Source organism: Anarhichas minor, unplaced genomic scaffold (assembly GCF_050575085.1).
Source record: "Anarhichas minor isolate MPS153535 unplaced genomic scaffold, ASM5057508v1 ptg000007l, whole genome shotgun sequence".
NCBI classification, from domain to species: domain Eukaryota; kingdom Metazoa; phylum Chordata; class Actinopteri; order Perciformes; family Anarhichadidae; genus Anarhichas; species Anarhichas minor.
The window spans coordinates 11,500,967-11,516,813 of record NW_027466453.1 but is presented as its reverse complement, the minus strand read 5'-3'; the positions used below and the strand labels follow the sequence as shown (position 1 = coordinate 11,516,813).

Genomic DNA, 15,847 nt, shown 5'->3' with positions numbered 1-15,847 from the left:
ACAAAACTAGTCAGAGCGCACACACGACTGTTCGGAGAAAGCGGGAGAGACAATAGACAATAGTTTGGGTCATCATGGTATTTGGATTTTCACCGTAGGTGTAACATGCGCGCCGGACTGTGAGATACAGGTGAACAATCTGTGAACGCGTCTGTCCATTCACTGGCCGAAAGTTTCTCCAGGTTTTAATGTTGCCAACCGAGATTTCAGGAGGAGTGTGTTTCACCTCAAGGTATGGACTCCGTAACTCAAGAACAGGTTGCCGGTGAAGGCAGACTTGTGATTTCCAAATAATGTTGCTGCTTGAATTGATGTGTGTCTCTTATTCCTACAGCAACGCTGGCGGAGATCCAACCTTATTTTAAATGCTCAGGTTAAAAAAAAAAAAGAATACAATGAAGTCACAGTGACCTTGTTCTCTGATACATTATGATCTTGGATTTGGTTTGGCAATCCAAACAAACAGAAGAGAACCGATTGTATTACCGGATGGGTTTCGGTTGGTGGTTCAGTATGAGATTCGTTGCTTTTGAGATTGTCTGATGCTTATCGTGGATAACATTTCCTTATGACGTTCGTTTACAGCTGTTTTACGAGTAATCACATCCAGTTGTTGAACCAAAACAGACTCTTAACAACTCAACACTGTCTTTTTTTTTATAGCACGAGGGTAGTCCTGCCATTTCAACAGCTTTTTAAACTTCAGTATCATAACTAACATATTTCCTCTGCTCGAGAAAATCTTCTCACTATTTCTTTGAATGTCAATCTTTACAGTGCGCTTCAGCTTTATAGACCGATTTATTGATCCTACCGGTCCTCATATGAAATGGCAATTATGTTTCCTTTAATTAAAGCTCCAGGTGACCGGCAGCAAAGTTAATGAAATTTTTTCCAACATTTTTATTTCGGTAATCATTATCAGAGTGTCAGGCTGTTAATCTCACCATGTAATTATCGATGCATTACACAAATATGTCAGTGATGTATTCAACCCGCAATTAGGCAAAAACCTTAAATCAGATTAGCTGTATTTACATAATTCCTTTGTTTTATTTCATTATCAAATTTTCTGTGGCAGTGGGACAATTGCCCGATATTCAAAAGCCTATTCTGTATTTAGTGGATTTTACAGGCTAACCGTTCAAGCCTCCCAAAAGTAATTGTATCATGAAAAATTTGGATTCTTTACAAATATCACAACAAAAAATCTTTACATAATTTAATATCCAATTGGAACACAGACTAGAAATATTATGATATACATATTAATTTAAAGAGCCTAATAAAATAAATACAACGGACTCTGATAAGGCCTCAGCAAACAATCTACATTAAAGTATAGGCCGATAAAGAAATGTGTCCACATTCAAACAGGACGTTATGAGACAAAATGCTGTCGTAGTCTTTAAATGCCTCTTTTGCAAAACTCCATTTTGTCACATTAATGACACAGATTTACAAATTAGAAAAACAAACTGAAACTAGTAATTAAATTGTTGACCGTAATTTTAGAGACAACTTTAAATATTTACATATTTTCAAAACAATCAACAGAAATGATCAAAATGATACTGGGATTATTTAAAATGAAATAATATATATAAATAGATATGTAAGAACGCAGGCTACTACGCTTTGGTATTTTCCCAATGTTGTCTTTTTTAAACTTGTTAATTTTTATTTATTTAGATTTATTAGGCTGTGTTGATTTCTATGTAAAGGCTGACATTAACTTTTACATAATCAGATATTTAGGGTCCTGATGTGTAACATAATATCAACCGAAAAATGAAGCTTGCGTAATGGGCTAAACTTTGTAATTCCTTTTATTTTGATATGTATTTAAATCATCAGAAACGTATGTCTCGTTTTTATATTTTATTTTTGTATCAGTGTGTGTGTGTGTGTGTGTGTGTGTGTGTGTGTGTGTGTGTGTGTGTGTGTGTGTGCGTGCTAATTCTGTCTAATTTAGGATATATATTGTGGTAGCTTAAATGTCGCCTTAAAAATACATATCCTAAATCGGCGTGCATCGGCCTACATTTTGCCTCATTATTTCCCTTATTTTCAAATGGATTCACTGCAGTAGTTCTGCTGATATATAAATAGTGCTTTTGTTTCTCTGCAGCGATCACATTGAGGGAAGGAGAGAAGGGATGAAAACAGAGGAAAGCCCGCAGCCCTGTCAGCAGCAGCCTCCATCCTCAACGCCTTTTGGTGAGTTAACAGACAATTTGCTGCATAAGGCCCAAACGAAATAAACTCACAATGATACATTACATATTATCACCATATGAAAATATTAAGGATCGTCAAAAACGTACAATTTATGAATATTATGAAGACCACGTGGAGTAAATCCCATAATCATCACTGTAACCTTGCTATTGAGTGTTGACACAATATAAATCCCTATAGGAATGCGTGTGTGTTGGAGAAAATATCAATGAAGTGATGAAATCACTATTGATTACCTGAATTCACAGGGGCAAAATCAGGGCAAAAAAATATTATGAGAATATAAGTTACACCATGGGAGAAATAATTACAAAAGTTGCGTTTCCTGCGTTATAACTTTAAAACACACACACACACACACACACACACACACACACACATTGAAGAAATGGATACAAAACAGAATACAACCTAAAAGTGAGATTGTTGCATTTCTTCTTTCCGCGTCCCTCACATTAATCCTGATGCACTTTTATTTTTAAGGGAATGTATAAAAACCCATTATACCCATGAGCACATAGCGTATATGTTGGAATCTCAAGCTGGTACATGAATACCTTGTTTAGGGACCGAAATACACGCACACACACACACACACACACACACACACACACACACACACACACAATGTAATGTAAATAGTATCTTATAGAAAAATGTTCAACTCCACGAGGAATGAAAAACAAATGAATGCAATAAACAAATCTAGTATGGCTTCACAAAAACTATAGGGATAAATTAAATTAATGCTCTAAGGACTTTTTAAATCTTGAGATTAGATAAATAGTTTCAAAAAGTGGGGTTTTGATCAACTTTTTATCTATTCAGTAGCATACACTCGGCACAGGGCGGATGACTCTGATAGTGTCTGAGGGTGCCAAATGAGCATTAACATTTGTTTTTGTGTCTTTTTGTCAAACAATAACAGTGTAACAGCACTGTGCTGCTTTTGCAGCGTTTTACAGATGACCATGAGGGAAATCGTGGAGACTTGGAATCATGACCCCTGTCATTTTAATATTCCGCCCTGTCTCTCTATCCACGCACTGATATCCTCCCTCCAGGTCAGGAGTACAGGGGAGGGGGAGAGGTGTGCGCGGGCTGCGAGTCTCCCATCGCCGACCGCTTCCTGCTGCGCGTGAACGAGCGCTCCTGGCACGAGACCTGCGTCAAGTGCGCCGTGTGTTTGAGCGCGCTCACCGGAACCTGTTACTGCAGGGACCGCCTGCTGTACTGCAAGCACGACTATGAAAAGTAAGAGCACACACACACACACACACACATTGACGTAGGGTTCACTATTAGTGTTTGCTCCATTGATTATGGGAGAGTCGGGCAGGAATTGAAGAAATACTCAAAAAGCAATGCCATATGATCAAAACTTGTGTACGTAGCCGAACAAAAGCCTAAATCCAGAGAAAACCACTTTTGACCGCATGTCATTTATGTAGTGGTACATTCTTCAGGCTAAACAGCTGTTATTCACCAAGCAATACGCATTTGACGGTTACTGAGCAAATGAATGTAGGTGAGAAGAAAGGTTAAGTGTTTGCAGTTTTATGACCCTATCCGTTGTTATGTTGCACAAATCTCAAATAAACATACATTTCACACAAAAAACAACAATGTCTTTAAATACTTTAGCTGTAAATTATAAAGTAGTCTTTATGAGTGTTCTGCTGATGTTTAGTAAAACCTTCAGAACATTTTAAGAAAATTTAAATAATCCTCCAGTTTTATCTAACAAAATGCGACCTTACAAGTCTGTCATTACAAATGGGCCAAAGCGTTGCTCAAACCCACATAGCTTGATATATAATTTGTAGTCAAGATCCCCAAAGTTTGAAAAGATCATGTCAGGCTGAAGTAAGTGTAAAGTGTGTCTACATTTTTAGGATTTTCCATTTTCATCACAAAACATAAACATTTGGGTGAAAGTGTGACAGATATATAGGTAAAAGTTGTGTAACAGATTGATATAAATATGATATTGACAGACAGAGTGTAACAATGTTTCTGCACCTGTGAAGCCTCTTAAGGGGATTTGAGGGACTATTAAGGTTTCAAATGATTAACTGGAGGTTCTTGGCACATTTTGCAGAGTTCTTATATGGAGAAACATATGAGCCCCATTTTCCCGCTGCAAGAATTTGTAGTAATTCATTTGTTTTGCACATCAGTTTGTGTCATAGAATTACAGTTATGGATCTGGATTTATAGGACAATTCTCATAGGTGTATGTCTTCAATCTCCTTTGAATGAACATCACTTAATTCTGCTATTTCATGCTCCATGCATGTGCAACGTTGTCTGGACATACTGCAGTGTAAAACAATAACACATATTTAATACTTGCTTCGTAAAATATAAAATATCCAGTTTTTTGTTTGATGATTCAACGTTTGAGGCCATACCGTGTGTGTGTGTGTGTGTGTGTGTGCGCGCTTTTTGTTTTCGTCGTTTGGTGTGTGCTGCGGTCAGTGGGTGTGCCTGCAGTGGGAGCTCCAGGGGTAGACAGCTGAAGGACGAGCATGAAGCTTGTTATCATTGTTTTGAAAAGTGTCAGACGGCATCCAGCAGCACAGACTCTCCCACTGTACCTAACATCTGGAGGAGAGAGAGAGAGAGAGAGAGAGAGACATAGAGAGAGAGAGAGAGAGAGAGAGAGAGAGAGAGATAGGGGAACTGCAGCTGATGAAAGTCCCATTGTGTGACGTTTATCTGGAAAAATGAATGAGAAACGTGGAAGTAATAGCTCATCATAAATGTTTTCAATTTTCAGTGATGGAATGAAAATGTGTATTTGCTCCCCTCGTGTAATGACTGTAATTGTAGATCCAGATTAATAGTCAGCCATTCATTCACTATGGTGTTGATTTAGTCCCCTATACATTGCATATGGATAGTTGCCTTGTTGTGTGAGTCGGTGCCAGACTTGGCACACAGCACAGTCTGTGACCTTCATCGGATCAGCAGCAACAATGTCTCCTTGTTTTCCCTGCGGTCTGTCCATCAGCGCCTTACACTTCTACCCCCCCCCCCCATCTAGAGCAGGTGTGTGCATTTTAACAGTTAATAAATGCCCAAGAATTCGGACTGTGCATAAAAAAATTAGGGGAAATTATACAATTATGAAGGGATGCTTATTTTTTCTTTTAACCCTCTACTTGAAGTTTGGTTGTGTTTTAGCACCAGCTGGTTGAAAGAGGCAAAGGCAGGTCAACTGCCCGATGTCTAGAGACATTGATGGTCAAGTATACTTTTAAAGAATGTGTGGATGAAACGTGTACATGCATGGTAAGATGACATCTTGCAGGCTTTTCTTGCTCATACTGGGCTATTTTCCATCTCACCCTCGTGCAGTATCTCTGGCTTGTCCAAATATTTTCTAATTTATCTTTTGCTTTGATTACATCACCCGCCCAGCACACAGGCAGAACTCTCCTCCCCGACTCTCCATCAACTTAAGCTAGAAGCCACACTGTGCATTTGCTCGCATGTGCTTGTTTTCTATAGTTAGTTTTCCGAAAAGAAAATGGTGAAATAGAAATGAATAGACAATGTGTTTTTGGGGAGGTATCTCGGAATTAAAAAAAAAAATAATGAATCTATTCGGCTGAGGTGAAACAAACAAATGCATGTAGATGTCTATCAATTCAAATGAGAAGACAAATCTAATTTTGAAATGTGACCCATCCCCCACCCTGATTCATCTGGACTGAACTGCCTTCGAGGCAAAAGTTCATTCAACGTTTGCATGTTTAATGTTTTCAAAGGACATTTTGCTTCAGAATTATTCTAAACTGATTGACTGCGATGCTCAACATCAGGGTTCAACATAACATTCAACTTTTTAGGGTGAAACACATCATCTTAATCTAAATATTCAAGCCCATGTAACTGTAGAATAAAGGTTCAGCTGTGAGTCAAATTCAAGTGCAGTCCCTGAAACTTCTTGTGATAAATTAGTGCAAACTCTACTGCCACTTGTAATATGTAATAAAAACAGGAGGTATGTCTTCATTTTCAAGATTCCCTAGTTTCAATCTGTTATGGAAATGAGGGGATTAAGACACAATAAACTCAAGTGCATCTTGTGGATTTTTCTTGTGGATTTATTCTTGTTTTGAAACCTGAAGAAATTCTCTGGAACTCCATCCTGTCACGGACCAGATGTTCAGCGTGAGGCTTTAGAATCATTTTGTGGCTAAATTCCCATCAGGATGTTTTTATGCGCTTGTGCAATCATTTTTACAGACAAGATGGGTATAATAATAAAAATTTGGATGGAAAAAATGTACGACATCGGAAACAGGAAGTCTGATTATAATGAGTAACATTTCAAGACCTAAATGAGCCAAGGTAGAAATTTGGCTATGACTATTTAATTCTGTTTATTATAAAGTAAAAACATATTTATTTTGAATAAAAAGTAGAAAATGACTAGATATCATTCTGATTGAAAATAAGACAATGAAACCATCTGATTAGCAGACGGACATGCATGCATATTGTCTCCCATCCTCGGTACACACACTTGTCACAGACGTTGTCTTTTACACACCGGCTCGACATTATGGTTCCTTGCCAAACAGAGCAGTATAAGGCCAGTGTTCCCTGGTCAATAGTGCTGCGCCCAGACAGAATGGAGGGTAGTCTGGCTGTGCGGAGCCTGCGAGCTCCCTTGTAAGCCCCATAAAGGCAGCTTCAGCCCTGCGAAAAACAGGTCACCAGGGTGGATATTCACTAAAGCTTGGGTTTAATACCTCACTCTGTGGGGAGGAGGGCACTGAGACTACATCTAGGTCTACGAACCCTGCCTTTGCAGACAGACTGAGGGAGACCCCGCCGCCACAGTTATGGAATCTCCCTCTGCTGACCAGGAATCTATATGTGAGTCTAACACTGACGGCCTGACAGAGTATCCTCTCAAGTTACTCTGCATTTATGTGAGTGAACTTCTGAGACTTGTGGCTTTAAAACTCAGAGAGACGAAGGATAGAAACAGCATCTTCTACCCCCCGTTCTCCCCTCCAAACCCCCATCCCAGCCACCGTTTCGCTCTCTGTCTCTCTATCCGTTACCTCGTTCATCACTGTCTGCTTTGTAATAATATTTCTCTATTCCAAACCTCATTTCCTTCTCGTTGAGATTGATGGCAGCGATGACACCAAACAGTTTATCTCTCCGTTTATCCCTTGTTTTCTCTTAATCGCCTCGCCTCCCTCAGCGCCTCTTTGTGTCTCGGGAAGGGAACGGGGAGGAGGTGGTGGGGAGGCTGATTGGGTACAGTGCTAATTACCCAGCATTCTGTGGCTGTCCTGCGATGACAGGCCTGACACTAGACTGCAGGGAAATACTATTAGAGAGAATTATGCAATGACACGTCAGAAGAACATCAAGCCCTTATCCCCATCAGCTACTACTTCAACTCTGGTTAGTGAGTCAATGCCACATTAATGAGGTACTTTTAAAATAAATAACTGCACAGTTATGAAGTTACATTTAAAAATGGCATTACAAGTTATGAAAGTAAATGTTATGGGTAAAACTGTCATGTTTTGGGTGCCAGCAGAAATCTCAGAAATTCTCAAAACCTGTGAGAAAATATTGGCTTTTTCTGCAAGTGGAATGAAAGTTTGTGGTTGACTGACTGACAGGACTGTATGAATAAATCCCAGTGAGAAGCTATACATGATACATGTGGTTCTGAAATGTTCAAACACTCCCCCTACCCAGGAGGCTACACAGGCTAAACCTGCAGCTCAACAGTTGATTATTGGAGGAGTGCCAGAAGAAGGAAAGTGGTGATGGGGGAGTTTTTGTGTTTGGATGTTGTGCTGTTGCAGAACAAGACGATTTGATGGTATAAATGAAAGAACACCAGGGAGAAATCTTAATGACGATGGAGAAAGGGTTCGAAATGGGATAAAGAAGGTAAAGACGAGGTGTCTGAGATTTTTAAGAAGGGATGCAGCATCAGATTTTGGCCCGGGTGCATGTGTGTGAGGTGGGGGTGATATTGCCACTGTTTTTGCATAATGTGAGATGAGACCCCATCATCTTTCCTCCCCCACAACAATTTCATAACAGACAGCTAATAAATGTTTCATGGCAGAACAAGCTGCTCGCCTTGGCTTTATTAAATCTGAGATAATAAAAGCAGAGAGGGAGAGGAGAAAAGAGAGAGAGAATAGGGGGTCGCACCAGAGAGGGAGAGATAGGGTGATCGGCGTAGACTTTTCTCAAATCGAGCGGCTGTATCTCCTGTTTCTGGGGCAACGGGTCCCGCTGTCCCCCGCCACCCCCTCCCCGCTGCTTCCCACTCCGCCAGAGACAGACAGGAAATGAGAAACGGGCAGACAGGATATTGCGTTCTGGTGGCCTGGGGATTAACTGTTTTATCTAAACTAACACACACACACACGCACACACACACACGTACACACGCACACACGCCCACTCACTCACGCACACAAACACACATCTATATCCTCACACATAGCATTCATTCTTGGTAGCATCAGGTGTAGCTCGCACACACCCAGAGACACATATCATGCAGACCATGCACGTCATGCAGGTTTTTAGTTGTTACTTTACACAGGTACATTATATTAGGTCTTGAATATTACAGGCATCAGTGCTGCTCTCATGTGGAGCTCGTCTTATTACCAGTGTGAATGGTTTACGGTGAGAGTCATGACATGTAACTGTGTAACTGTGAGATTGGCTTGAGAGTTTCTGCAGATTGTCTCTAAAGATGTATTCGTACTCTGCAGACCCTCGTGGTCATTAGATAACAACTATTATATGGCTTTTACAAGAGGGCTGCTTATGATGTTACTTTATTGATGCATGGAGGGTTGGGGTGCACACATGACAGCATCTGTCAGTGTTTTATTGATGTTTGTACCCAGGCACCTTATCTGTGTTTACACAAACTGTGCATATTTGTGTTTACGTGTGCATGTGACCGTATGTATACCAATGTACTGTATGTGTAGGTGTGTGTATGTGTGTGTGACTGTACTATATATATATATATATATATATATATATATATATATTTATTTATTTATTTATATACATGTGTGTATTTGTGTGAGTGAGTGTGAGTGAGTGGTGGCAGGGGTAGCGAGTATCGTGGGGAATGCTGGGAGATTTTAATAACACAGAAGCAGTGCAGGGAGATTTAATAAAAGGAGATGATGTGATTACTGAACCCTGGCTCTGAGCCATTTTGCTTCACAGAGCAATATCCGCCGAAAGTGTGCACACACACACACACACACACACACACACACACACACACACACACATTGAAGAAATGGATACTAAACACAATACAACTTTAAAGTAAGATTGTTGCATATCATTTGTTCTTTCTAGGTCCCTCACATGAATCCTTTCTAGGTCCCTCACATGAATCCCCTTAAAAATGTACTTTCATTTTTAAGGGGACGTATGAACACCCATTTGTGTGACACATATGGTCATTCTAAGCACATAGCGTATGTTGGAATCTCAAGCTGGTACATGAATACCTTGTTTAGAGACCGAAATGCATCTTAAACTACGAGTTAGGAATCAAAAAGAGGGAGAACGGTAGATCTTTGGAGAAGCTTTAATCTGCCCAAGTCAGGTTCTTCTGGCCTCGCTAACATACACCTGAACCGAACCTAGTGCAATACTCCAAACCAGTATAAGCAAACCCGTACCTATATAAATATTCATCAGTTATGAAAGCAAGCACAACAACTCTAATCGCTCTAAGACACATACATATTTATGGAATGATTGTGGTTGCGGTCCACACAATGTCGTGCTTGTCAGAGCTCACAGGCAAAACAATGCCACATGATACAGCTTAGGGAGATGATGAAGATTCTGTTATTCTGTTTGTATGCCTAGGATCTACAATAAAGCATGTAGGAAAGGGCTGATTATAACTACCCAATATACTCACAGCACATCACCTTTTTCTGCCTCTCTGTGTTTGATCTCATAATCAGTGAGCTTGTAATTAGTTGTGCCCCCTAACCCCTCAGAAATCCACGGCGCTAAACATAAAGGTGCCCGCAGCCAAAGTTCTTGAGGTTTTTTTACATCACAAGCTCATAAGCAGACAGTCTTCTGTCTGCACTTACACTTCTCTTCTTTTTAATTCTGTACATATCATGAATATTACACACATCACTTCATTAAAGGAAAGCCCGCTAAATCCAAAGCAAAGTCCTCCAAATATCTTTTCTGATAGATTTGTTCACAGCTGGTCTCAACTCTACACCTCAGCTGTTTATATTCAAATTTTCATTTCCACTTTTTCTGTCGTGGATATTGAAATGCAAGACAAAAAAACTGTATTATCATTGTCAAGCAAATATTCTTTTTTCCACTGATTCAAAATATAACTTCTATATTAGTGATATTCACTCTTATAAAATCATGTTTTTATTGTAGTTCAAAATAATAAAACTGGATTGTCTTAAACTATTTTTGGAGTATTTTACCTTACATGTATTCTGCTGTAAACATGAGATATGATCAAAAAAACATGCCTGTTTGTTTGACAAGTATGGCAAATTAACAAAGAAATAACTCAAATGTAACCATATGGCATTGAATTTTACAATCTATTGTAAAATTCAATATAAAAGTGCAATACAATCTCTGAACAGAAGGTTTAGCAAAATGTGCAAAACACAAAAACAATGTGCAGAACCTAAATTTACCTTATTCATGTGGCAGTTTAATCATCCCGTGATGATAGTGATTTATTGGAAGCTACACCCTGGTCAGGGCCAGTGTGAATGATACTTCTATTAGAGGGATTAGACTGATCTACTTACAGACCCCCCTCTGTGGCAGTTGCCCCAAGTTGCCTTCATTTGCCATGTTGAGTAAATTCCTGCCGTGCTGTGTACACCCCGATTAGGGAGTGTGGGACTTAACCACCAACATCATCAGTCTTATGTCAAGCAATCCTGTGACAATCCAGTTCAGTTGTATTTTGTTCACAGTGAAAGGAAGTGTTGAAGTGTCTGTTTGGATGGAGAGTGAGGCTACACATGGTGATAGCTCCCCTTTGCAGAATATATTAGATGCCAAATATTAAGGTTAACAAGGTTTTTACAGATATTTCACAGCAGAAGCAGTTCTTTAAGATGCAATGCACTGCTTCTATACGAAAATAGGGAGAGCAACCTTTAGTTAAACACAAGGTCCTGTCACAATAGAGCTGTGAAGGGCTGTTTATAGGGACACTTGTGTTTGTGTCATGATGTTAAACTAGCGACACTGTCATTCGGGGAATTTGGGGAGCGTTTGGCAGATGGATTGAGAGAGATTAGCCGTAGCAGCTGCGTTTGGGACAGAATCACAGATTAGGAGCTCTAATGTGCAGACCTGGCTCCTTCTTTACACTCCAGATTTGGGCAGCAACACCTTCCTATCACTCAGTCAGGGACCGTCAACACTTCTGCCTTTGTCCCTTCCTCCCCCTTTTCACTCCCCTCTCATCCTCCCATCCCTCCAGGTTTGTGTTGTGTTGTTAGTGCTATTTCTGCTTCAGCTGATCTTTCTCTTTCTTACACCTATGCTCTGGTAACTCTTGCTGTTAAAGGGATATTCTGGTGATCAAGATTATCTGTACTATTTCCTGATTGCAGGTTGCAACATCAGCATGATCATGGGTGATGGTATGGTGAATGTGGTTTGCTAGTCAATGTCAGACTAGGTATACTGATTCTCAGTGGGTGGGTGCAAATGTCAGTGTGCAGGCCTGTGCGTGTGCATGCATGTGTGTGTGTGTGTGAGTGTCTATGTTTGTGTGTGTAAGTGTGTTTTAGTGTGCATAAGTGAGAGGAGAGAGATTAACCCCATGCTATCCCCAATCCCTGGTTATGAGTTTACAGCGTCTGTCTGGCCATCGCACTGTTTAAACAACAATCTAATTAATCCTGTCTTTATTAGTTTCAGTGAACTGGGGAGGCAGGCTGGGAGGGCGTGAGGGAGAACTGGGAATGCTGGCAGAAAAAAACTGGGGACGGAGGGGGAGGAAACCAAGTGCATGTGAGAGCAGGGATTTGAGAGGAATTTAATGGCAGAGACTTAAGGCCCTGTGAATGGAAATAGGGATGTGAAGAGATGGTGAAGCAGGACAGAAATTGAAGGGTTATAACATCTCACAGGAGGAGCGACAGAGGGACAAAAGGAGGAAAGTGGTCATGGGGAAAAGCAATAGACCTGAGAAAGACTGTGTATTAAGCTTTATAGAGTTTAAATAAGTACTTTGAGATTGTGGGTGGGATATGGACAGACTGGAGTTTACCTCATCAAACAGATCTCCACATTTAAAAGGATTTAAAAGGGAAAGACTCTCAACAGGCAGCTCTTATCATAAGCTAACTACTGCCACCTACTGTAATGAGGGAGAAAAGAAAATACAATGTAAAGATGCCGACTACTGTAATTCCTCTCAGCAGATGTTCACCTTGTTGCTCTGTGTATTGGGTAATGCTTATAGGACCTTTAATTAAGAGACGATGTTAATCTCCAGAATCATTAAAACTCAGGGTGAATGTGTTGGAGCTCCTTGACTGTGCCGCTTTCTGTAATTACCTTACCTCAGTACTCCTTACAGTTTATGTAAGTATCATTCATATACAAGCCCATGTGTCTTTCTGTGCACCTCCAGGCTGTTTGTAAGGAAGTGCAGCGCTTGCCTGCAGGTGATTGGACGTTCGGAGCTGATAATGCGTGTGCTCGGCCAGGTGTACCACCTGGGCTGCTTTACCTGCTGCGAGTGTGAACGCCGGCTGCAAAGAGGTGATGAGTTTGTACTGAAAGAAGGCCAGCTGCTCTGCCGTATGGACTATGAGAAGGAGAGAGAAATGTTGGCTGCTATTAGTCCCACACCAACTGAATCAGGTATAGTAGGTTGCTTTGTCTGGATCACTTTTTAATCAATTCAAAGTTGTTTGGTTTTTCTACATACATCTTCTCAGATTCCAATCTCGATCACATTGCTCCACTTCAGATTAGTGAGCCGCTCCTGAAGGGAAAATGGGGGTTTTAAAGGAGCTTCTTTCGAGCTTCTTTCTTGTTGATTGACTAAATGACCACTGAGTCAATGACGTAGAACACAACTACCTGAAACAACATCACATCATAACAGCAAAAGGTCTTAAAAAATACAAACTTTTAGATATGAAACAGTAATAATGTACTACTGTTAGCAGAAGTGTATTGTCTTCTGATCAGTGCGGATAGTCTGCAAAGGTGCTCACTGTTTTTTACAGTGCATTCTGGCTATATAAATGTATATTAAGCTGAACTCTGCACTGGAACAATTTGGCATTAAACCCTCGAGAAACATTTTTCTTCTTCAGAGATTTAATAACTACAGAACTAGGGACTAGTTTAAGAAACCCTCAGTCACATCAGTTTTAAATACTTATTTTTCCTTTAAGGAAGAATGAAAATATACCTTCTCCTATGGGCTGATCTGACTGTTTTGTTGTCTGCTTACCTTGCGCAGTAAAAAGTGAGGATGAGGAAGGTGGAGGAGGTTCTGGCGGGGGGAAAGGTGGTGATGAAAGCAAGGACCACAAGCGTTCAAAACGACCACGCACCATCTTGACCACACAGCAGCGCCGCGCTTTCAAGGCCTCCTTTGAAGTGTCTGCTAAGCCTTGCCGCAAGGTGGGTGGACCTGCTTGGTTTATCAATGAAAATGTGTGCCAGAAAATACTCCCTTGACTTTATTGTTTTTGGGCATCTTTGTCAATCTGCATATCAATTAATCCCTACATGTGCTTGACACAATGAACAACTCTATTCTGCAGGTGAGAGAGACACTGGCTGCTGAGACCGGGCTGACAGTGCGTGTTGTGCAGGTGTGGTTTCAAAACCAGAGAGCCAAGGTTAGACTTTATATGTTCTGAGGACATGTTCTGTCTCACAGATCGACACAAAGACGAAATTCACACGGACATTGTTTTTGTGCCTCAGATGAAGAAGATTGCTCGCAGACAGCAGCAACAGCAGCAGCAGCAGCAGGAACAAGAGCAGCTGGGAGGGACCAGACGAGGACCAAGCAGAGGGGGCCGCCAGAGCAATGACGACAGTGAGGGTAAGAGCTTGAAGTGCCAATGCAGGATGGAGAAGAATAGAAGAACAACATAGGACATGGTATGACTAAAAGGGATACTCATCTCTACACAGATGGCTCTAGTACCCATGGCATGGATGGGATGCTGGGATATCCCTCTCTGCCACGTCAGCAGCTACTCGCTCTGGACCCCAACATCTACGGCGGAGAACCATTTCGACACGGGCTTACACCGCCTCAGCTGAGCAACGAGCAGCTCCACTCCTATGGTAAGACAGGAGGTCAAAGCTGCAAATTCAAAAGAAACTGCCCCCTCAAAATGAAGATGTTTTATTTCCCACACATTCAAAACCGCAATTCAAGGGGGCCATTCAGCATGTTAGTCTCAGTAGTCTCAGTAAATGTCTTCTTACAAACCCATCAGTTTAATGGAGTCTTATATGCTATAGTCAAACAATTGCACTGCCCAATATTTTTCTTATTTTCTTATCATTTCCTTGGATAATGTGCAGTGGGAGGTAGGCAAAAATGTAATATTTGTACTCGAAGGTGATGCATCATGTTGCATTAATGGGAGAATGTTTGAAGGAGGTTTTTAATTCTAAAAGTTGTGAAGATGTGAGGAAAAGGCTGAGATTAAACTACAGAGACTGACTCACTGTTAGTTTTGGCGTTTAGAGTAAACATATGTGCCTATTTTCATTTTTTTAATACTCTTCTGTGCTCTCTGGTGGTAATTAAAGGCCGTTCCACTTCAGCTCTGCACACGCTTTTTCACCACAGACTCAGAGACGGTGTTCCATGACCTGGACAGCGATGGAAGCCTCGGCCACCTTGGAGACTGCCTCTTGGCAACAGGGGACGGCAGTCTCCTGCCAGGGCGAGTGGGAAACCCCATTGACCGGCTGTACTCCATGCAGAACTCCTACTTCACCTCCTGACCCTTATAAACTCTCGCCTTTCCCACTCCTGTTCCACCTTTCACCTCAGAGATGCAGCTAATGGAGTCTGTCCATCAACATGCCTGTGGGACCGCTCTCCATGAAACAGCCTACACCCAAACTCACTTCTGAGCTTTTATCACAGGCTAAAATCATCACAAAGCCAAACATAGTCACAACATCACTTTGCAGCATATTAGCTACGTGTCCCAACCATCTTTTCTTGATACGAATCACATGCTGGAAATACAAACACTGTAAATGTCCAAGATATGTAAAAAGACCTCAATTTCTCCTGTTGTATTTATGTAATGTTCAATGAAACACGTTTCATGGCACTTTCCGACAAAAAAAATGACAAACAAAAGACACCTATCAAACATATTTATGTGTATATCATGATTTACAGATGATAATTGGTTGTTGAAAGTGAATTCATCAATCAAGGTACGCGCATCAGGAGTCTTGGCAGGCCTTATGAGCAGCTGAGAGTCTAAATTACATTAGTAGTTTGCATTACTTTTTTTCTCGACAGGACTAGTGATTAGTT

At 40.8% G+C, this 15,847-nt stretch overlaps 1 protein-coding gene across 2 annotated transcripts; it reads left to right on the top strand.

Moving 5' to 3' along the window:
* Nucleotides 1-188: 188 nt before the first annotated feature.
* On the top strand, nt 189-15,613 carry lmx1al (LIM homeobox transcription factor 1, alpha-like). Of its 2 annotated transcripts, none has more exons than XM_076085822.1 (9): nt 189-232; nt 2,132-2,220; nt 3,306-3,495; nt 12,941-13,173; nt 13,784-13,947; nt 14,091-14,168; nt 14,257-14,377; nt 14,470-14,625; nt 15,140-15,613. In XM_076085822.1, the coding sequence occupies exons 1-9, from the start codon at nt 189-191 to the stop codon at nt 15,295-15,297; spliced, it is 1,233 nt and encodes a 410-aa protein (XP_075941937.1). In that variant the 3' UTR covers nt 15,298-15,613. The 2 variants fall into 2 exon arrangements, with proteins under 2 accessions (XP_075941937.1, XP_075941936.1); XM_076085821.1 differs by having other exon boundaries at nt 3,288-3,495.
* The last annotated feature ends 234 nt before the right edge of the window (nt 15,614-15,847 follow it).

What these genes read in the sequence shown, in the direction of transcription:
- lmx1al (XM_076085821.1), top strand. Translation starts at nt 189, where the DNA reads ATGTTGCCAACCGAGATTTCAGGAGGAGTGTGTTTCACCTCAAG. An exon ending in GGAGTGTGTTTCACCTCAAG is followed by an intron (nt 233 to 2,131) that starts GTATGGACTCCG and finishes GTTTCTCTGCAG; the next exon opens with CGATCACATTGAGGGAAGGA. An exon ending in TTCAAAACCAGAGAGCCAAG is followed by an intron (nt 14,169 to 14,256) that starts GTTAGACTTTAT and finishes TTTGTGCCTCAG; the next exon opens with ATGAAGAAGATTGCTCGCAG.